This window comes from Tachysurus vachellii, chromosome 12 (assembly GCF_030014155.1).
Source record: "Tachysurus vachellii isolate PV-2020 chromosome 12, HZAU_Pvac_v1, whole genome shotgun sequence".
Lineage (NCBI taxonomy): Eukaryota > Metazoa > Chordata > Actinopteri > Siluriformes > Bagridae > Tachysurus > Tachysurus vachellii.
In genome coordinates this window covers 2,469,979-2,489,978 of record NC_083471.1, presented here as the reverse complement: position 1 = coordinate 2,489,978, position 20,000 = coordinate 2,469,979, and the positions used below count along the sequence as shown (strand labels likewise).

At 43.0% G+C, this 20,000-nt stretch overlaps 1 protein-coding gene across 1 annotated transcript in view; it reads right to left on the bottom strand.

Moving 5' to 3' along the window:
* The window catches only part of scara5 (scavenger receptor class A, member 5 (putative)), a 51,410-nt gene that overhangs the window by 2,006 nt on the left and 29,404 nt on the right, over positions 1 to 20,000 (bottom strand). Inside the window, exons 4-10 of the mRNA XM_060884356.1 lie at positions 19,579 to 19,764; positions 18,870 to 19,346; positions 17,009 to 17,089; positions 16,528 to 16,635; positions 13,682 to 13,747; positions 4,667 to 4,855; positions 1 to 782 (exon numbers count right to left, since the gene is read on the bottom strand). The exon at positions 1 to 782 is cut by the window's left edge and continues 2,006 nt beyond it. Coding sequence (XP_060740339.1) covers positions 649 to 782; positions 4,667 to 4,855; positions 13,682 to 13,747; positions 16,528 to 16,635; positions 17,009 to 17,089; positions 18,870 to 19,346; positions 19,579 to 19,764 — 1,241 coding nt within the window. The 3' untranslated portion in view covers positions 1 to 648. The remainder of the gene's footprint in view (positions 783 to 4,666; positions 4,856 to 13,681; positions 13,748 to 16,527; positions 16,636 to 17,008; positions 17,090 to 18,869; positions 19,347 to 19,578; positions 19,765 to 20,000) is intronic.

The window sequence follows — 20,000 nt, the reverse complement described above, 5'->3', positions numbered from 1 at the left end:
GGAAAGAGGTGTGTGTGTGAGAGACAGAGAGAGAAACAGACAGTCAGCAAGAAACAGGGAGAGAGAGAGAGAGAGAGAGAGAGAGAGAGAATGAGAGAGACACACAGAGAGCGAAAATATCTCAGGCACAAAGTATTAAACTACAAGTGAAACAGTGCGAGTCTCTTCCCTCTATGGCACATGGTACTGATGCTCTCTCTGTTAATACTGATGCACTTCAGACTTCATCTCACTTCCTGTTTCCAGCCTCAGTCTGTAAGCAGAGGACTGATTTGGCTGTGCTTCGTCAAAATGAGGTCACTAGTAAAAGACGGTAATAAAAGTGTACTAATATAAAATCTATTACTGTTTTTTTTTAATAAGTAAAGGCAACAGGCTTTAGGATGTAAATACTATCCTTTTGTAGTAAAGGCTGTTATTGTGCCAGTCTGGTTGTTCGTCCGGCGTCAGTCCCTGTGCGCTCTGTGGGAGCTGGTCGAATCCCCAGCACCACCCTGCTGAAAATGATGTCCTAACTCATCGCCTTGTCTTTTTTATGGTGGTCCAGAAAGAGACAGCATCTCATATTATCAACATAACTCTCTCAGCCAATCAGCTGCTTTGCTGCAGTCCTGAACACTCAGGAAAAAGGGGGTGTGGGGTCAGTTGTTAAGTGTTACACGTCACTCCGGCGTCCTCGACGTGACCGCAGTTGGTTTTGCCCCAGCCAGAGAACTTGCACTGGTGAAGAGTTTCTTCGGTCCCGATACACGCCACGTCATCCATCCAGATCAGACCGGAACCTACAGGCAGAGCAACACAGGACGTGTAAACAGGAAGTTACAAATAATGCCTTCTTCCTTCTTTCCTTCAGAAGTCACTCTATTTTCTCTTTGGTTAACGGCTGTGTTACACACAATGCCGTTCGGCCGATAGTGAATCCATCGTCTCACATCTACGTAACGAGGGCAGTGCGGCGCTTTAGTCCTCGAGTCTGTCGCTTCCTGATTTACCTCTGACTGTAACACAGCACTGACACTGAGACTCCTTACTAAAAAACACCACAGCGACGATTCCATGTGTTTTTAATCCCTTACGAGTGAATGGGCTGTTACTATAGAAACGATAATCTATTAGAACGGGTGCACTGATAGAAACTGTCAACGTATGTCAGAGCTGCTGCTATAGAAAATAGATCAATCATCATCTTCTGACCAATCCAAAAGGAGGACTGAACAGTGATGGATGTGGTGGAGGCTGGACTGATCTCTGAAACAAAAAAAAAATGCTGAATATCTGTCAGGAGTGTGTCGAAGAAGTATTCTGAGTGATGAACCCTGGCATGCACACACACACACACACACACACAGTGAGAGGTGGGAAACTCTATTCTCATAATGCATTGATGTTTTTTCACTTATGAGGAACTGCTTCCCGCCCCGGACAGCTTTCATTAAATACTTGTCTTTGTTTTTTTGTCTCATTGCTCTCGCACACTCACTTAATCACCACTAATCCCACAGCCATACTTTATGCCTTGACATGCACCAGTCAGGACACCAGTCAGCACAGCAGTCAGGACAATTGTCAGTGGACTAGTCAACAGCAGTCATTATAGTTGTTAGGGCACCATTCAGGACACCAGTCAGCACAGCTGCCAATGGACCAGTCAGGACACCATTTAGGACACCATTCAGGAAACCAGTTAGGACATCAGTTAGGACACCAGTTAGGACACCAGTTGGACACCAGTCAAGACAGCTGTTAATGGACCAGTCAGGGCACAATCAGGACAGCTGTCAGTCGACCATTCAGGACACCATTCAGGACACCAGTCAGGACAGAACAGAAATGAAAGAACACATTTCCACTCATCTAATCTGTATCCGAGAACTTTACTATATACACTAACGTCACCAGGTGGGTGGTGTTCACTTTGACAGCACACACACTTACTTTGTACATTACAACCTGATTAAGACTTATACTCTGGCCGGTGACGATCATTCTGATGTTTACTTTGTCGTTACTATAGTAACAGCTCCTTTATGTGGACTTGAAAAAATCCACATTTATTGTTTACATAGTAAAGCTCCCTGTTTTTGCATTTGAGTTGTTGAGAGAGAACTAAGAGTTGCCCTTGGTCAAGGTCCAACAGTGGACACACACACACACACACAATCCTTGTTTGTGTGTCCCTGACCAAAGAGGTGAAGAATTGATATGCCAATTTTTCATTCCTCTTCATTTGGTTTTCATTAAAAACTGGAGCCTTTACATCTGCCTCCATCTCTTCCCTCCCTCCCTTCACCCCCTCCCCCCGCTCTCTTGTCTTCTCTTAAACGAAATTCCTTAAATGAAATTCAGATCTGCTCCTTTAACCACCATAAGGAGCCCTAAATCACTTCCAATTTTCAAAATAAAATAATCATTTGGGCTGCGATCAAGCGCCGCGGAGCTGCAAGCATACTTTGAATCGCCTTCGAGAAATTCTGTAAAATACGGAGCATCGTTATGGATAGATCGTATATCAGTGTGTGAGACTGTAACTGTAATAAAGAGGAGCCAAAACTTTACGAGTCATGAGGCTCCCAAAGTTTCTTGAGTTAAGTGAGGTTTTAAAGAAAGGCGCATTTGACATACAGAGCAACAGTTTGCTCTCCAAACCTCTCCGAAGATTTTCATCCTGTGTTTGTTTAAAGACTCCGAGGTGAAATGTTAAAGCACTAAAATCTGACACGCGGCTTCAAGGCTGCGTTCGAGTCCCACATACTATATGGTTTGACGCTTGGGTTTTTAATTTTTTTGCTTTTGTTCCACATAGAGAAAAAGGTGCACTGTGCAGGCGAGTCGAGCGCCTCTGAGATGCTTCTGATCTCATAAGAGCTTACAGATGTTTGCATCTGTGTGGTAGACTGAGACAGGGAGAGACAGAGATGAGCAGGGAGTCCAAAATCTGTCTTTAAAATAATAAAATAAATAAATATATCCTCCTGGCAGGTCACTTGGAGTGAGGCACGTGTGTATATGTGTGTGGGTCTGTGTGTGTGTGTCTGTGTGTGTATGTGTGTGGGTCTGTGTGTGTACGTGTGTGTCTGTGTATGTGTATGCGTGTGTGTATATGTGTGTGTGTGTGCGTGTGCGTGTGTGTGTGTGTATGTGTATGTGTGTGATGCCCTGACATGCCAAAATAATCCATATTTGTAATGATGGTACACACACACACACACACACACACACACACACACACAGACACACACACACACACACACATCTGCATATACACTCACTGTGGTCATTATAAACACTACAGTCTCGATACACACATGATTCTAATAAATGAGAAATGAAAAATGACTGCAGTGTTTTTCTGAACAAAAAAAAAGGAACAACGAGGCCTTTTTAGGGAAACGAACGGAGCTGCTCCTCAAATCTGAATAACAAATCCAGCCGTTTATAATGAACTCTCATCCTGACCTCATGCTTCAGAAATCTCTGCTCATTCAAATCCTTTAAACAACACCGGCGCACGCGCTTGGTTCAACTCGCCGCTGTTAGCAAACATCTCTATAAATTGTTTAAACCAACCGAGCTGTAACTCACCTGCGGTTTAGAAAACCACTAGAATATTTTACAACCGGTTTCTTAATTGCGTGAGCGCTCACGTGCGCGTACGTGAGCTTGTTTTGGTGACCGTATTGAGGGGAAAAAAAACAAGTTTCTAGATCGAATAACCGGGAAGGTTTCTACAGATTCCGCATATGCAAATTAGAAGGGTCTCGATTTGCATATTCTAACCTGATTTGGAATAAGACTTTGAATTTTAGTTAAGGTAGGAAACACTTGCGGCGCTCACGTGTAGTTCTAATAAATATGTTATCGTTGCTATGGTAACAGTGCATTCATGGGAACTTTATTTATTTATTTATTTATTTATTTATTTATTTATTTATTTGAGTAGTGTTTTATTTTCTGTATCTTATTTCTGTATAAGTTATTTCTCTCTCTCTCTCTCTCTCTCTCTCTCTCTCTCTCTCTCTCTCTCTCTCTCACACACACACACACACACACACACACACACACACACACACACACACACACACATAGTTCTAAAAAAAAATCCCATCTGCAGTATCAGATTAATATCACAGCTTTGTGTGTGACCGCCGAGTTTCCCAGAGTTTTCCTAATAAAGCCGTATTAATGTCAGTAGCTCGATGACCTGCTCTAATGTACACTATAAAACCTCTGCGTAAACAAACCGGTGGCTCGACTGCAACGCTTGGCTGCTACGGCTTTGTATCCAATGCGGCTGTTAAAGCGAGTAGAAACTCTGCTGCCAGGAAAGTGTGTGACTTCACTGCCGGTGGTGTGTGAGCTAGGAGCAGCTGGCCAACACACACTTTTCCACGACACACACTCTGGATTTTAATGTTTGCAGAGGCCCTCGACACTGCAGAGTAAAAGCAGTAATTACACACGTAGATGTAATTTGGATGATAGACGTATAATGGATGTTGTTTGATTTATGGAGGGTTTAGACGCGCACGCACACACACACACACACACACACACACAGAAACGATATACATTAAAGCATCCCACTGATTTTTCTACTCACTTTGTCTACTTTTCTATTATTACAAGCATCTCATTGTGTGTGTGTGTGTGTGTGTGTTTGCCTTACCTTGTCCGAATCGTCCGGTTTTGTGGACCTCTCGTGCTCCTCGGAAACCGAGCATCCTGCACACCACGTCTCCATCTTTTTTATCCCACACGTCATCACACACCGTCCCCCAGCGTCCTTCGTGATAAACCTCCACCCGGCCCTCGTGTGCTGCCGAGCCGTTCACCAAACGCACCAGAAAGTTCTCATCTGCAACAAACACACACACCGTGTTAAAGACAAGCTGACACGCTATAAACACATTCTCACAATGACTAATTTGTGATTCCGTACAACGAAACGAATCATTAAACAGAACAGTAACCAGATGTAACATAGACATTGTGTATAAATGTATATTCAGTACACTGAACTCTACTGTAGACACACACGTCTTCACACACGTGGCAAACAGGTGTTTCATGCACAGCTTGCACGAAGAAGCAATTTCTTTCAGCCTTCACTTTATTACTGTTATTATATATTTATGTCTCTGAAATTCACCGTTCAAACATTTCTGAAGTGTTTCTCAGGCTCGGGTCCGGTTCAAATCACACGTATGGATTTCTCCTTTATTCTGTTTTATTGATCTGTTGTTGGTGTCACGGTTCATATTGGAAACACATTTGTGTTCATGGATGAATGAAGCAAGGAAGCAGCTGTTGTCAGGTTCAGAAGAGGCTTCGATGCCTTAAAATGTCATGGCTTATTAAAGCTCTGTGGTGGAGGTGGTACAAGTAACCAAATGCAATACTCACTCTCTCACTCACTCATCTTCTACCGCTTATCCGAACTACCTCGGGTTACCATCGGGCATCAAGGCAGGATACACCCTGGACGGAGTGCCAACCCATCACAGGGCACACACTCTCATTCACTCATGCACATTGCGGGCAATTTTCCAGAGATGCCAATCAACCTACCATGCATGTCTTTGGACCGGGGGAGGAAACCGGAGTACCCGGAGGAAACCCCAGAGGCACGGGGAGAACATGCAAACTCCACACACACACAAGGCGGAGGCGGGAATCGAACCCCCAACCCTGGAGGTGCGAGGCGAACGTGCTAACCACTAAGCCACCGTGCCCCAATGCAATACTCAATAAATAAAAAAATTATTTACAATAAGTAAATAATTTTGTTTTTATTCATCGTACGAGATCTGAGTGAAACGTTCTATAGCAGTCTGCCATGACAGATTATAGGATGCAGATCCTCTTACAATAGATCTTGAATTAAATGAAATCAATCAGCATATGATATGCTACAAATTACTGTAGAATGGATTACATTGACAAGAACGAGATCTTTATACCGTTTTGAAGATTTTGATTGGTTAGACGTTTGGACCGACTCGTTGGATCGGTCTGATAATAAAATCACAGTATGACTCGATCGTAGAGAAATGAAGAGAAATACATAGATGTAAAAACCAAACGAGGAAGAAAACCTTTGGGGCTTTTTACACCTGGTCACTTCATGTGTTTTCTGTGATCCGATATCTATCCGATGGTAAAAAGACCAGGTCTAAATGCCTTCAGAAACGTTTTGGAGACGGATATAAATCCGATGGTACAAACCACTTCAGGAGGTGGTCTGGGAAGCATTTCAGATGAAACTGGACAGGTGTAAATGAATGTGGTTGTTCAATCCACATACGTCAGCGCTATACTCCTCCCAAACGGAAGTATGTCACTCGCAGGCGATCTTTCACCCAGGCGTCTCGTTGGGCCTTAAAATGCTCCGCTGCCGCCAGCGAAGATGCAGCAAACAGTAAATGCTGTTTTTTGTAGCATAACGAGTTTTTTTCCGTCTTCTTTTTGATCACGTTCTGAAAACCACACACACCAAAGCGTGTTCCGTTTCAATTACCCCGGAAATGAGGTAAAATATATTAGCATTTTGGGCGGGAGTAGAAAGATCGGATCGATATCCGATTCGCCGAGACGCATTTATGTGGCCTAATGTAAATGGAACAGTTTTAACAAATCAGATAGCTATCGGATCAGAGACAACACATGAAGTGACCAGGTGTAAAAAGGCCCTAAGATCTTGCTGGAACATGCAGTCTGGACTTTGTGACCTGAAAAAAACCAGCTTGATTGACTGAAAGCATCAGATCCTTTTTTGTGTTTGAAAAAAAACAAAAAACATTCAGAGAACTGCGTAATGTTTGTGTAAGAAATTATACTTTGGAAGGAAAAGCTAGTCCAGCTGTGACACATCAGCCTTGATCTTTTCCTCAAGGTCCGGCAGGCAGCTTTAAGTCCATGAGCAGTCCATAGGATGAGATGCATTATCATTACTGTATCACGGTACCTCGCAGGAACGTTAATGTCTCAAAAGAGAATAGCAAAAAAAAACACATAGTCCACAAATACGAGGTCATGTGGAAATGGCTGCAGTCTTGCTAATCTCCGTGAAGCTTTATTTACACAAACAGGAGATTAATAAACGGAGGACGTGGGACGGTCGAGCATGGCAGTCCGCACGCTGAGAGCTGGACGGACATCTTGTAAATGTGTAGCAGATGCTGTGCGATTCCTGGAAGCGGAACTTTCTCTGTTCTTCTGATTAAAGCAGTGTGTGACAGTCAGTAGATCTTTATAATTCAAACGTCTGCAATCTCACTGGATTGAAATGTGCGTTATTTTACAGTTAAATAATCATATTTAAATTTTACAGAATTTCGAGTTCCGAATGCTGGCTTGCTTTCCACCCATTATGTATGTTGTGACACTTAAAATAAAGCTCATGCTGCACCGTTTTCGTTGGAAAATCAGTAAATAAACACTTTCAGAAAGCATCAAGCAGCTCTGTGCTTGATAATTAAGATATAAAGCCATAAAAGTCAAAGTTCTGTGAGTAACCACAAAGTGCTTACAGCATGAGGCGTGAGATCTTATCTCAAATCATCTAAAATATTTAGAAAGGTGGATCTGGGAATGCTGGTCGAGTTGTCTTCCTGAATGCAAGCTAAAGCACACATGCACAAACACTAGGAATATGCTATTAGCAGAGAAGCTGTCTCCTGCTGTGAAGCACATGAAATGGAATATTAACCAGTCATTTGATACACTAAACCCTGTGCAGGGGAAAAACACATAGGAAATGAAAACTGTAGCTTAATCCATGATGATGCACCATATTTAGGAGGAAACCTATCCTATTTCAATGCTAAATGGGTAGAAACTTGGATTATCATCTTTATAACCTTTTTTAAAGCTGTCTGAGTTATTAGAGCGCTGCCAAAGTAGAACTGTAATCAATTATCTCTCGGGTTCCTGCAGAACCAGCTCCAAATATGGTCTCAAACTGGCTCCATCTGCCATAAGCGTGACCCTTGTCCCCTTCTTGACCCTCCTTCTCTTGTCTGTCCTGCAGTTCAAGTCCTATCTAGAGGGGTGCTTATATCAGGTAACATGAAGACAATCTACATCTGTTCCATGCTTACTTTCTCCACTGGTGTCCCAAAAGGCTTAGGGCTAGAGGGTCTCCAAACTCTCTATATCCACTCCCAAGGTCATACCTTTCTACTGACTTGTAGCTACGTCTTGTTTGTGAATTCACTGATCGCTGCTTCTAAAATTGTACCATCTGTGTACCCCCTTTGGGGGGGCAGGTGGTATAGTGTTGATGCCCCACAGATCCATGCTTCCTGATTTGACCATGAGCTTTGATCATAGAGTTATTGTCTGTCCAGAGTTTTGGATGTTTTCCTCCAGTTTTCCAGTTGCCACCATGCAGTACATACAGTATACCGTACACTTTGCTAGTACTTCGTTAGGTTTTGCTCCACTTATCACTGAGTGGGCCTTGTATCTACTTTAGTTGGTGGTTGAGGCAGTTTCATCTGGTTTCTGCTGACATACAGCAGGCTTGAGCTTGAGCTGTAGAGTTTTCTGGCCTGGAATCCAGCTGGATTGATATCTGAGTCAAGGACAATGCTTGATTGCTTTTGGCATGCCAGTGTGCTCTGCTTCGTGTTATCGTCTTTAGGTTCCACATGCACGGTCGTCTTGTTTTTATTTATAGTCGAGGATATTGTTTTGCTCTGGACCGTTGGCTTTCTGTTCACACCAACTGCTGCCAGTGTTCTTCACGCCTCAGTCCAGTCCAGGGTTCTGGTGGCATTACTGGCTGTTCTTGGTGTTTCAAAAGCACAAAAAGCACCATGACCAACAAGACCATGCTATATGATCACAACCCTAAAGTGCTTGTTTCTGTTGTCTTATGAAGTGATTCTAGGAGGCGCCGTTGCCAACTGCACAAAAACATTGAACAAAACAACGTGCTGCAATAATCATCATGGCAACTCGGTAATTACTTGATTAATGGCAGGATATTGGCCGCTGTGTATCTAAAACAAGCGTTTCTTGCCTAGATTCCATTACAGCATCTCTGTTTATCCAGATCAGACCTCTCCATGGATAACAAGGCATCAATTCTCTCTCTGTTGCTAAGATTTTACAAAGACAATCTTAAACTCATCTCAATTTAAGGCATGTTCATGTTCAATTATCATGTGAACAGTGCCAAAACAACCACAAAACATTAGCATAATTGCTAATACTATCCATCCGGCTAATACGAAACAACTGGCCATGTAGCAGTTTATCAAAGCTGTGGAGCTGTTTACTCTGAGTCTCTTTACAGACAGTGAGACTGCAGGCTCGGGGTTGATTTGGCTTTATCAAACTACTTAATGCACTCAAGTGAAGAGGAATATAGCAATCATACCGAGAAGAAACAAATGACTTTCTCTTACAAAGAGGAAGTGGAGGAGTTTTTTCCTTTCAGTACTGAAGAATAATTAAAATATCTTTGTGGGTGAAATCAAACATCCTTCATAACTTATCTTTAATCTGATGTCACCCATCTCTATTAACTGCTTAAGAGCTTCATTCCTTTTCTTGTTGTCTTCTGCTCTCAATAAAATAACAGGAACCAGCTGACAGGATGTGCTTTATGGACTCCTGGAGTCACTGTGTTACATTTTCACACGCCAAAGTAATAACATACCTATTTGCTAAACCTTACCTTTATAACAGGATTTTTTTCAGGACATATGAAACTAGGCTCTGCCCACAAATATGGACACCAGGAAGGTTCACTGGAACTCAAGAACTTGAGGCACGTTCTTACCTGATGAACCAGAACTGATAATTCCTGTATTGTACTTCCTACTCCACTACTTTAAACCAGGAACCATTTTCAAATCTCAAAACCTTTACTGGACCTGAGGAACTTGAGGCATGGTTTGAATTTATTGTTTCTGATCTTCTTCTTCTTCTTCTTCTTCTTCTTCTTCATCTTTCGGCTTTTCCCTTCAGGGGTCACCACAGCGAATCATCTCTCTCCACCTATCCCTATCTTCTACATCCTCAACACTTGCACCCACTACTGTAGCTTCATATCCTCATTAATTACATCCATATACCTCCTCTTTGGCCTTCCTCTTTGCCTCCTGCCTGGCAGCTCCATGTCCAACATTCTCCTCCTAATATACTCACTCTCCCTCCTCTGAACATGTCCAAACCATCTTAATCTGGCCTCCCTAACTTTGTCCCCCAAACGTCCAACATGAGCTGTCCCTCTGATGTACTCATTCCTAATCCTGTCCAATCTTGTCACTCCCAAAGAGAACCTCAACATCTTCAGCTCAGCTACCTCTAGCTCAGACTCCTGTCTCTTCTTCAGTGGCACTGTCTCTAAACCATACAAGCATGGCCGGTCTCACCACTGTCCTGTACACCTTCCCCTTGATTCTCGCTGATATTTTCCTATCACACAGAACTCCTGATAATGTTTTATTTTCTTTTTCTGAGCTACTTTTTCTGAGGAACTTGTAGAGTTCATGTTTTTTATATCATAGACAGTTAGAAGACAGAAATCAGTTAAACCTTTTTGGAGGTCTACTGGGTCACTACTGTGTATACAGGTATATGTTTACTGTTCAGCGTTGGAAGGGCGTACTGTTTACAGTCGTGTAAAATGGTTTAGAAGAAGTAAAACGGCTGCTGATGGAGAAAGCAGATCCTGCAAATCTGACGTGGGATGCGAGAGAGATTCCATCAACCGCCACGAAACAAGTGCCATTTTATTTTTTACCTCAAATAACCCAATATCCTCAAATGATTTTGCCCTCTCAAATCACTCACCCACACCATTTCCCACACACACTTGATTTGTATAGGCTGTGAACAGCCCCACCACCCCCACCACCACCGCTGCCGCCAGATGCAACATGTTTAGTTTTCTTGAAAATGATTGTGAAGCATGCTCATCACTACATGGTAAGTCCACACAATACACACTTTTCAATATCGTTTGTATTTTTGTTGTTTTGCTTTTAAACTCACATTTCCATGTGGGAGATGGTTTATTTCCCGGCTCGTACACGTCCTCACCCTCTCTCTGTTCGCCGTCCTACTCACAGACTTACTGTAAACACATCACCGTCTCACACACATATGCTCACACGCAGCTCACTTGCACTCCTAAACTTCTGAAACCAATTCAAGAGCAACAATAAATAAACAGACAAACCACACTGTCTGATCTGCTAGGACTTGTCTTGACAGAAGGAAGTCAGTTAATCTGTTTCACCTGCTGCTCTCCAATGATGTGATGAAGAAAATTTGAAATAGAGATGTATATATTGGATGGGTTTGTTTTTTCCATGATGGATATTTTAGGATCAGATTTAAACAGGTTAGCTAGATAAAGCCTTAACGTCCGTCTTCCAAACTCAAACATGAGAGGAACGACCCAGAGAACCCATGTCTGTTTTTCATTTTTTGGGTTGTAGTTCCAGAAAATAGTTTAGTTTTTGCTTCAAAACAGGAAATATCGATCATATTCCAGGTGTTTTCCCATCATAGACCAGCTGATTTTAACACCTGCGTACTTCCTGTTTGGTCTCCATCATTTGTATGTTGTATCCCAGGAAGTCGAGGCTTAATGGTTAGAGAGTTTGACTCCTAACCCTAAGGTTGTGGGTTTGAGTCTCGGGCCAGCAATACCACGACTGAGCAAGGCACCGATCCCCCCAAACTGCTCCCCGGGCGCCGCAACATAAATGGCTTCCCACTGCTCAGGGTGTGTGTTCATGGTGTGTGTGTTCACTGCTGTGTGTGTGCACTTTGGATGGGTTAAATGCAGAGAACGAATTCTGAGTATGGGTCACCGTACTTAGCCATATGTCATGTCACTTCATGTCAGTAGTAGGAAATATCTGGCAACCTCAGAGGTTGAGTTATTGATTTCTGATGACGAGGCCACCAAGTATTCTTTTGCATGATGATATCAAGCTGCACCAAAGAAAAACAATGACTCTGGTTATCCAAAATGGCCACCCAGTTACTTTACAGCATTTTATTATGTTCTGAGATCACAGATTAGGAGCTAGAAGTGGTCTGAGGAAGATATTTGTTATATAAAATTAACACCCGTTATTGTCTTAGCAGCCATAGCTTCGTAGCTCCAGGGCAAAAGTACAGATGAAAAAAATCAAGCCATAATGAATCCCACAGTCCTGCTGAAGTGAGCAATGTGTGCTGGCTGGAGGGCCAATGTGAGCCCACAGACGCAGAGCTTCAGCTGAAGCGAAGCTTTGTGAATGAAAGACAAGCGAGTAGAATGTAAAGTATGCGTTTGATCCCTGAGCTGCTCTCAAACATGTTTTGCAGAGGAACTGCGACGGCTGGCCATAGAGAGACATTAGATCACTTCACTGAACACATCTATTTACTTCGCAGACCCAACAGTACCACCATCTACACCACCCTCCCTCAGCGTTACAGCTCCAACAAGGTTCCACTGCATGAATCAGAAACCTTTTTCACAACTCAAAGGAACCAAGACTGGTTTTAATTTTTAGCTTTTAATATTTCAAATTAATTCCAGAAAACCGTTTCTTTACTGCTTCAGCACAGGAATTCAGGAATCTTTCCAGAAGTTAAGAGCTTAAGCCTGTTTCCACCCAAGCATCCAGGATGGAAAAACCTTTACTTCCTGCTGGAGTTCAGAAGCTCTAGGCATGTTTCCACTAGGGGAACCAGGAAGGATTAAAATTGTTGTTTGTAATTCCTGAAACTATTTTAGTTCTTGCTCCAATCTGTAATTTGTTCCAGAATTCACGAACTGAGGCTTGTTCAGGAACCTGAGGCTTGTTTCCGGCAGAGGAACCAGGACTAACTATAATTTTGGAATTCTACAAGACGTTTGGTTCTTGCTTCACTTGAGCATAAACTTTATCCACAACTCAGGAATTTGAGCTGTGTTTCTGTCAGAGGAACCAGGCCTGATTTGAGCTTCTAGAAAAATCACAGAAAATCAGGAACCGGATATTTATTTTTAGTTTATAGTTCAGGAGAAGGGGGGCACGGTGGCTTAGTGGTTATCACGTTCGCCTCACACCTCCGCCTTGTGTGTGTGGAGTTTGCATGTTCTCCCCGTGCCTCGGGGGTTTCCTCCGGGTACTCCGGTTTCCTCCCCCGGTCCAAAGACATGCATGGTAGGTTGATTGGCATCTCTGGAAAATTGTCCGTAGTGTGTGAGTGCGGGAGTGAATGAGAGAGTGTGTGTGTTTGTGCCCTGCGATGGGTTGGCACTCCGTCCAGGGTGTATCCTGCCTTGATGCCCGATGACGCCTGAGGTAGTTCGGATAAGCGGTAGAAGATGAGAGAGAGAGTGAGTGAGTTCAGGAAAACCTTTTAGTCCAAAATCTACAGTAGGAACTCGTTCACTTATTTTGATGAGCAGGAACTTTTAGAGTGGAATATTGTGCATCAGGTAAATCCAACACACTCTGCTACACATCTTTTATTACCTGCTATCACTAACATTTGATTTGCACAACAAAGGACACAACAAAGTAACTAACAAAGCAAGACAGAAAGCTTTGCCTTCCCCATGTTTATTGTCTTGCTGTACCGTTTCTGTTTATTTGGTGTTTATTTTATAGTCTGTGTGTTTGAAGGTGGTAGAGATGCAGCACAGGAACATACTTGCTTGGATTTGTCTTGCTCCTACCTGTCTTGTCCCCTTGGGCCCCCCGGTCCCCCTTCTCGCCTTTGGGTCCCCGTTCTCCCCTTTGGCCTGAAAGAGAGAAAACAATTGTATTTGTTTCATCAGATGATGTGAAAGTTTTCAGCTTTATCACCCTTTCAGATACGGTTCTCAAACTCCCACATAATGTCTATCAGAAAACTAATTGCTACAATAATCTCTCACACCAGGTAACAAAGGATCTGATGCTATGTAGAGCTGTAGATGTGCTCTTACTCAATACTCTCGCTCTTACTTAGTTTAAAACCATTTTACAGAAACATGGCTGCCTTTTATTTAGAATTTGGTTGAAATTCATATTTACATTTACAGCATTTAGCAGATGCCCTTATCCACTTACATTTTTATCTCTTTTTTTATACAACTGAGCAATTGAGGGTTAAGGGCCTTGCTCAGGGGCCCAGCAGTGGCAGCTTGGTGGACGTAGGAATCGAACTCACAACCTTCCGATTGGTAGCCCAACACCTTAACCACTAGGCTACCACATCCCCCCTCCCCCCTTCCTTTCAGACAGGTTCTACTGAGGAACCTCTGCAAAAGAAACCCTTTGCTCAATTGTTCTTCATGGTTCCTGAAGAGGAATATTCCAAAAAACCCTAGACATTTTTCCTGCACCAAACTTCTCTTGGCTACATTCCTCCGAATTAAGACTGCTATTACAGTCTGTCAGCATGTTTCACATTTAATCCTGCTGAGATTTTTGGACACAGCAGAGCTTCCAAAATTTAAATTCTAAATGCTGATGTCGTGTTTTTTTTTTTTTTTTTTTTAACCTTCTGACTAATCTGATTGGAAGTTGAAGGCCAAGCAAGAAAACAACCATGGAGGTCAAAGTGTTGGTGGAAAAATGACTACATGTCTGTAAGCCAACATGAGGACATTTATAACACGATAATAGAAATTCTTTATCAGTGGTTGTTATGAAAGTGCTATCGAATTCCAACGAGACGTGATTTGATACCAAATGAGCATGACTTAAGGGACAAAAAGGTGAGTTATGGCTAGAGATGATGAAATGTTCCACATGTAACCAGTCACATTTAAGCACTTTTTTAAAAATATAAGATTTGATTTGCTATTTGAGATTCTAATACAGTGGTGAAATGAAAGGATCAAAATGGCGGATGGCGATTAAGCGTAGCCAGTCTGTCTGAGTTTCTCTGAAGCGGTGACTCCAGCCCAGCATGGCTCCGTCTCTCTGTGTGTGTTGGAGTTGGCCTTCCTTTATCACAGCTTTATCAGAGCGACAGGTTAACACACTCGCTTTAGGGAAAACTGAGCGCATCATGCTACGGTTACAGAGAGATAAAAGCAGCTTTAAGATTTAAGTAGCTATCGCACTTAAACAAGCTCACGGAGAGACATTAATGTGCTTGAAGAAACATTAATCTAATAAAAGTTCCTCATGAAGTAAAAAAAAGTTAATCCCATCTTCTGCACCGATTTGTTTTTAATCTTGTTAGCATTCAGAAGCCACGCTTCATCTTGTTTACAGTTACACCAATAAAAGAACTATTTTGCTAAAATTGTTGATAAAAAAGAAGCTAGGCTGTTACCACGGTAACAGGAAATGTCGTTAGCGAAAGTAGTGTTTATTAGCACTATTCATAGAGTTGCTGTGACCAATCAGTGCTTGTAGTTTTGTAGTATTGGTAGCTAATTAAGCTAGCTAGCTAAAAACATTTGATCATTTATCCTGACAGAACCTCAAATAAAGTCTGTTATTCGGGTTAACGCTGAGGTTTCTGTTCTACTCGAGCTGGAGTTCTGTCCTCACAGCTCCACCTGGGTTTGGGAGGGAAAGCAGGCAGGATTAGATCGAAGAGATTCGAGTAGGTGGTTTAGTGGGAACACACTATTTTGAGACTAACACAGATGTTTGGTGTGCTGTAAGAGTCATGCAGCGCTCATGCAGCGTTCTGATCTACCCAAGGATTACTGTATAAGACCTTCCCTCAAACAAAGTAAGCACAAGCTGTTTGCATTGCACACCCAAAGCTACACAGGTCATCAAAAGTGGGTTTCGGCACCAGGGTACGAAGAAGCAAAGACTTTCTTTCTCATACAAATGGACTTAGAGATTAAATACACACTCATACTAGTCTATTTCCATCTTTCTCAAAAGGTGTGTAGTGAGACTCCAGTGTGGAGTTTTTTCACCCAGAAACACTCAATGATATTGTAGGGATTGTTTCAAACCTGAAATTTTAACACATTAAGCTTTTATTTTAAAATCAGAATTGTCTAGTGTCTGGATAGAGTATCGTGCTTGTTTTGCATCATTTACAGCGTGTTTTGAGGATAAAAATAATCCACAGGATGTTATCTGATCACCTGGTGGTAAAACTCAGCTTTAAACTGTAGCTTTGTGTGATTTATCCTGCTGTGTAGTTCTAACAGTTCAGGTTTTAGCTCCCTGGAAAACCCCTTCGTGTGTGACCCTGAATTAGAGCCATTCTGTTAAGGCTTTTAATTTAATCGCTGCTCCCCTTTAAATCCACCACACAGTTGTGTACAAAACAGGCTGCAGTTGTGCAGTACAGTCTGCATAGAGATGCAACAGGTAAAATACCTTTAAGAAGCTGCAGAGTTATTCGTTTGAAGACCACGAGACCCATGAGGAAAAGGACCTGAGCTGCTGGTGAGATTTGACCAGATGCAGCTACAGTTAAAGTGGGACGTCACATCAGGTAACAGAGGGGGCGTGTTTGTGTGAGAGACCATGTTTGTGTAGGATAGAGTGTGTGTAAGAGGGTGTGTGTATTAGGGTGTGTGTGTATCAAGATGTGTGTGAGTGTGTTGCCTTTTACCTTTGGGTCCAATTGGTCCAGTGTCTCCTTTTTCCCCATTTTGGCCATCAGGACCTTTGCTCCCCGTAAGTCCTTGTTGACCCTGGATGCCTTTTTCTCCTGGTATACCTGGCACACACACACACACACACACACACACACACAGTTTACTTTCCACAGTTCTGCTGCAAGAGAATGGGGCCGTATATATATACTTATCAGATGTAGGATTGCAGTGTGTGTGAGTATGTGTGTGTGTGTGTGTGTGTGTGTGTGTGTGCTGCATGAGAATTTTGGTCCTGAGCAATGATCTATAAGCTGATAACTTTAGACTTAATCCACTGCCTTCTCAATTAAATGCAGAAACAGAAGCTGTTCACACAGGAGGGAGTCTCAGATCTGAGAGGAAAATATGTAAAGACTGGAGAAGCTCCATCTCACACACTTCATTGAGACATGAAGAACTGCTTTGTGTGTGTGTCTGTGTGTGTTGGCATTATACCTCTAAAGCCTGTCAGGCCAGGGATTCCAGCAGGCCCTAAAGGACCCACGTCTCCTTTATCACCTTTTGGTCCTGGAGGACCTGCAAAAATGAGAAGAAAAAAGTTGCAAATCTCATTGGACACTTCAACTGTCCACCTCTTCCTCACTCCGCGGGAGAGTTTGCGGCATATTTCTCCTCAAGAAGAGTCGCAACAAATCAACACGTCTTCTGAGGTAAATGTCTTCAAAACACTGGACTCAAAGAAAAAAAATCTTGACCACCGCTAGTTCTGGTGCTCGTCTGAGGACAGGAGTTTAGCGCAAGACAATCCACTGCAACGCGGACTAAACCCTGTGCACTGCAGATAAGGTACGGCGTTTTTTTAATTTCCTGAAAAATAACGGTTTTGGAGATACGAGGATTCCACCCCACAGCAACGATATATATAATAATCCATGAGAATGAGAATGGTGAGTGAATAAACGAATGAATGGACTATATTTAAAACTGGTGGGACTGATGGGTGGACAGATAGGTAGATGGATATACAGAATAGATTGACAATGTGGATTCAAAATTTTAAAATATAAAATTATCCGTGAGAGATGCACAAATGAACGGAAGGAACGTGTATCTACAATATGCATAGACAGAACTAACGGTGGATTTTACAAACATTAGGTGTAACAAAACTGTATGTGGCTAAAGAAGAATAAGGTGAAATAAAAGGAAATAAACCACAGGACATGATCTTTTTGGAAAAGAGTCAACATTGTGGCTTTAACCTCAGGCCACGATGTACTGTTGTAGATCTTTTTATTGCTCTGACAGCATGTCCACCCTGAAGTGTTTTATTCCTTTCTTCTAAACCTCAGTGTAACTGAAGTCTCCCAGAGCTCATCAAACTTTGTCTTGACTAACAACGTCAGGCCACACAGATATGATTTGAGATGCTGGATGATGCAGAGCAGAGCTCTCCTACACACTTCTAGCGCTCCTGTGGTCCTGTTATCATGGCTGGCCAATGTTTTTGTTACGTTTGGCTTTCAGGTCTCCGCTGTGCTCTTTCTGCAGAGCCGCGCTGGCACGGATGAACATGTTCACTCAATCGCTCAGGCACATGAGAGAGAGCGAGAGAGAGGGAGAGAGAGAATGAAAGAGGGGAGGAAAGATTCCTGATCCCTTGCGATGTTTCTTGTCTAGATCTCCTGCTCTCTGGATTTATCCTGCAGCCATGAAGCTCAGTGATGAAGAGTTTATGTTCCAGGTCTGGTTTATATGAAACTAGCGTGATGAAGGATCTTTCAGCAGTGTGAGAGAGTTCTGTCATGACCGAAGGTTCTACAGTGGTTTGTATTCTCGCTCTCTGCTCTGATGAGTCATTAATCTATTACGGCGATGCCAAATGTTCTCCACAGTCAAGTGCTGTCAGGAGCGTGTTAGCGGAAGATCTGTTTTGCTTTTGATTTGTGAGCCGTTGTGTGGTTTCCTTAATGACTGGGTGTGGGCTTTGGTTAGTGATCCATCAGTAAAGTAGTGGACGCTTGGAGTTCAGAACGTTCCCACGTACAGGCATGAGCTGGTACAGAGACGTCTGGACTTAGAGATTTTATGACAGTATAACATCTGGAAGTGCAACAAACCTACTGTACATGTTTCAGCCTTATTGCCTTTATAAGCACTAGACGCTAGACACTAGAGTTTATTGATCTTCTCTAATATCTTGGAAAGTCTTTTGGATTGTCATTCCCTTTTCTCCACCCAAAAACCATGGGGGTGCAAACTTTTGCACTTTACTTTACACCTGTCTATATTTTAGTTATTAGATCGGTGGAGTTATAAGCATCATTGGAATAGTCACATATTTATTTTTTCTTACCTTCGATGACCGTGATGTTCTTCAGTGCTATGGAGTGCTCCCAGTCTTTGAGCCTCAGGTCCTCGGTAATGACATTGAGAATCTCAAGCTCGTTCCTCATCTGCTCCTCCAGATGGATCTGCATGATCCTGGCATTCCTGGTGTCATGGGTCACGTTGCCCAGCTGCAAATGAAACAGCTCCATCTGTAGCTGCTGGGTGCTAATGTGGCTGCTGAGCGAGCGGTTGATGGAGCTCATGGTCCAGTCCACATCGTCCAGCTTCTGCCGAAGGATGTCCACTCGGCCCACTGCCTCGCGCAGCGCAGAATCCTGACTGTGGATGGAGGCGGAGGCTCGGGCCAGAGCTGCTCCTATTGCACTGCTGTTTCTCTGGCTACTTCTCACCTGCTCCTCCATCTGGGCCATAGATCCCGTGGCATGTTCGCTAAATGCCTGCAGGTCCCGGATGTCCCTCTCCAAACCCTGCACCAGGTGTCCTGTGAGAAACATGAGAGCGTTATTCATTCCAGAACAGCAAGGATTAAAGATCAAATACAAAATATCTGCTTCCATGACATCACGCTAAGGTAGGTTGCCTTCACATTTGGTCCGTTTGCTAGCACTTCACCTTTAATCCACACAATGAGTTATACTCTGTAACTCTAATTCTTAAGCATGATGATGAGCTGATGATTGACATTGGGATTCTGTGGAGTTTTTGGGCTGTACCTAGCTGCTTCAGCTCTTCGCTGTGGTTATGGAAGAGGCGTTCCAACTTCCAGATGTTCTCCAGGAGGTCACTTTGGGAAGGCAGCTGGCCGAGAGACTCCTGCAGCGCATCGGAGCGATCTCCCAAACGTGTCACGTTCTCCAGCAGAGCCTCCTGCTTCTCGGATGATGCCTGAGACCTGGAAACTGAGAAGGTTGTGAAAACACACACACACACACACACACACACACACACACACACACACACACACACACAAACACACACAAACATACACACACACATTTACACACACACACAAACACACACACAAACACACAAACACACACAAACATACACACACAAACACACACATACAAACACACACAAACACACACACACAAATATACACACACACATTTACACACACACACAAACACACACA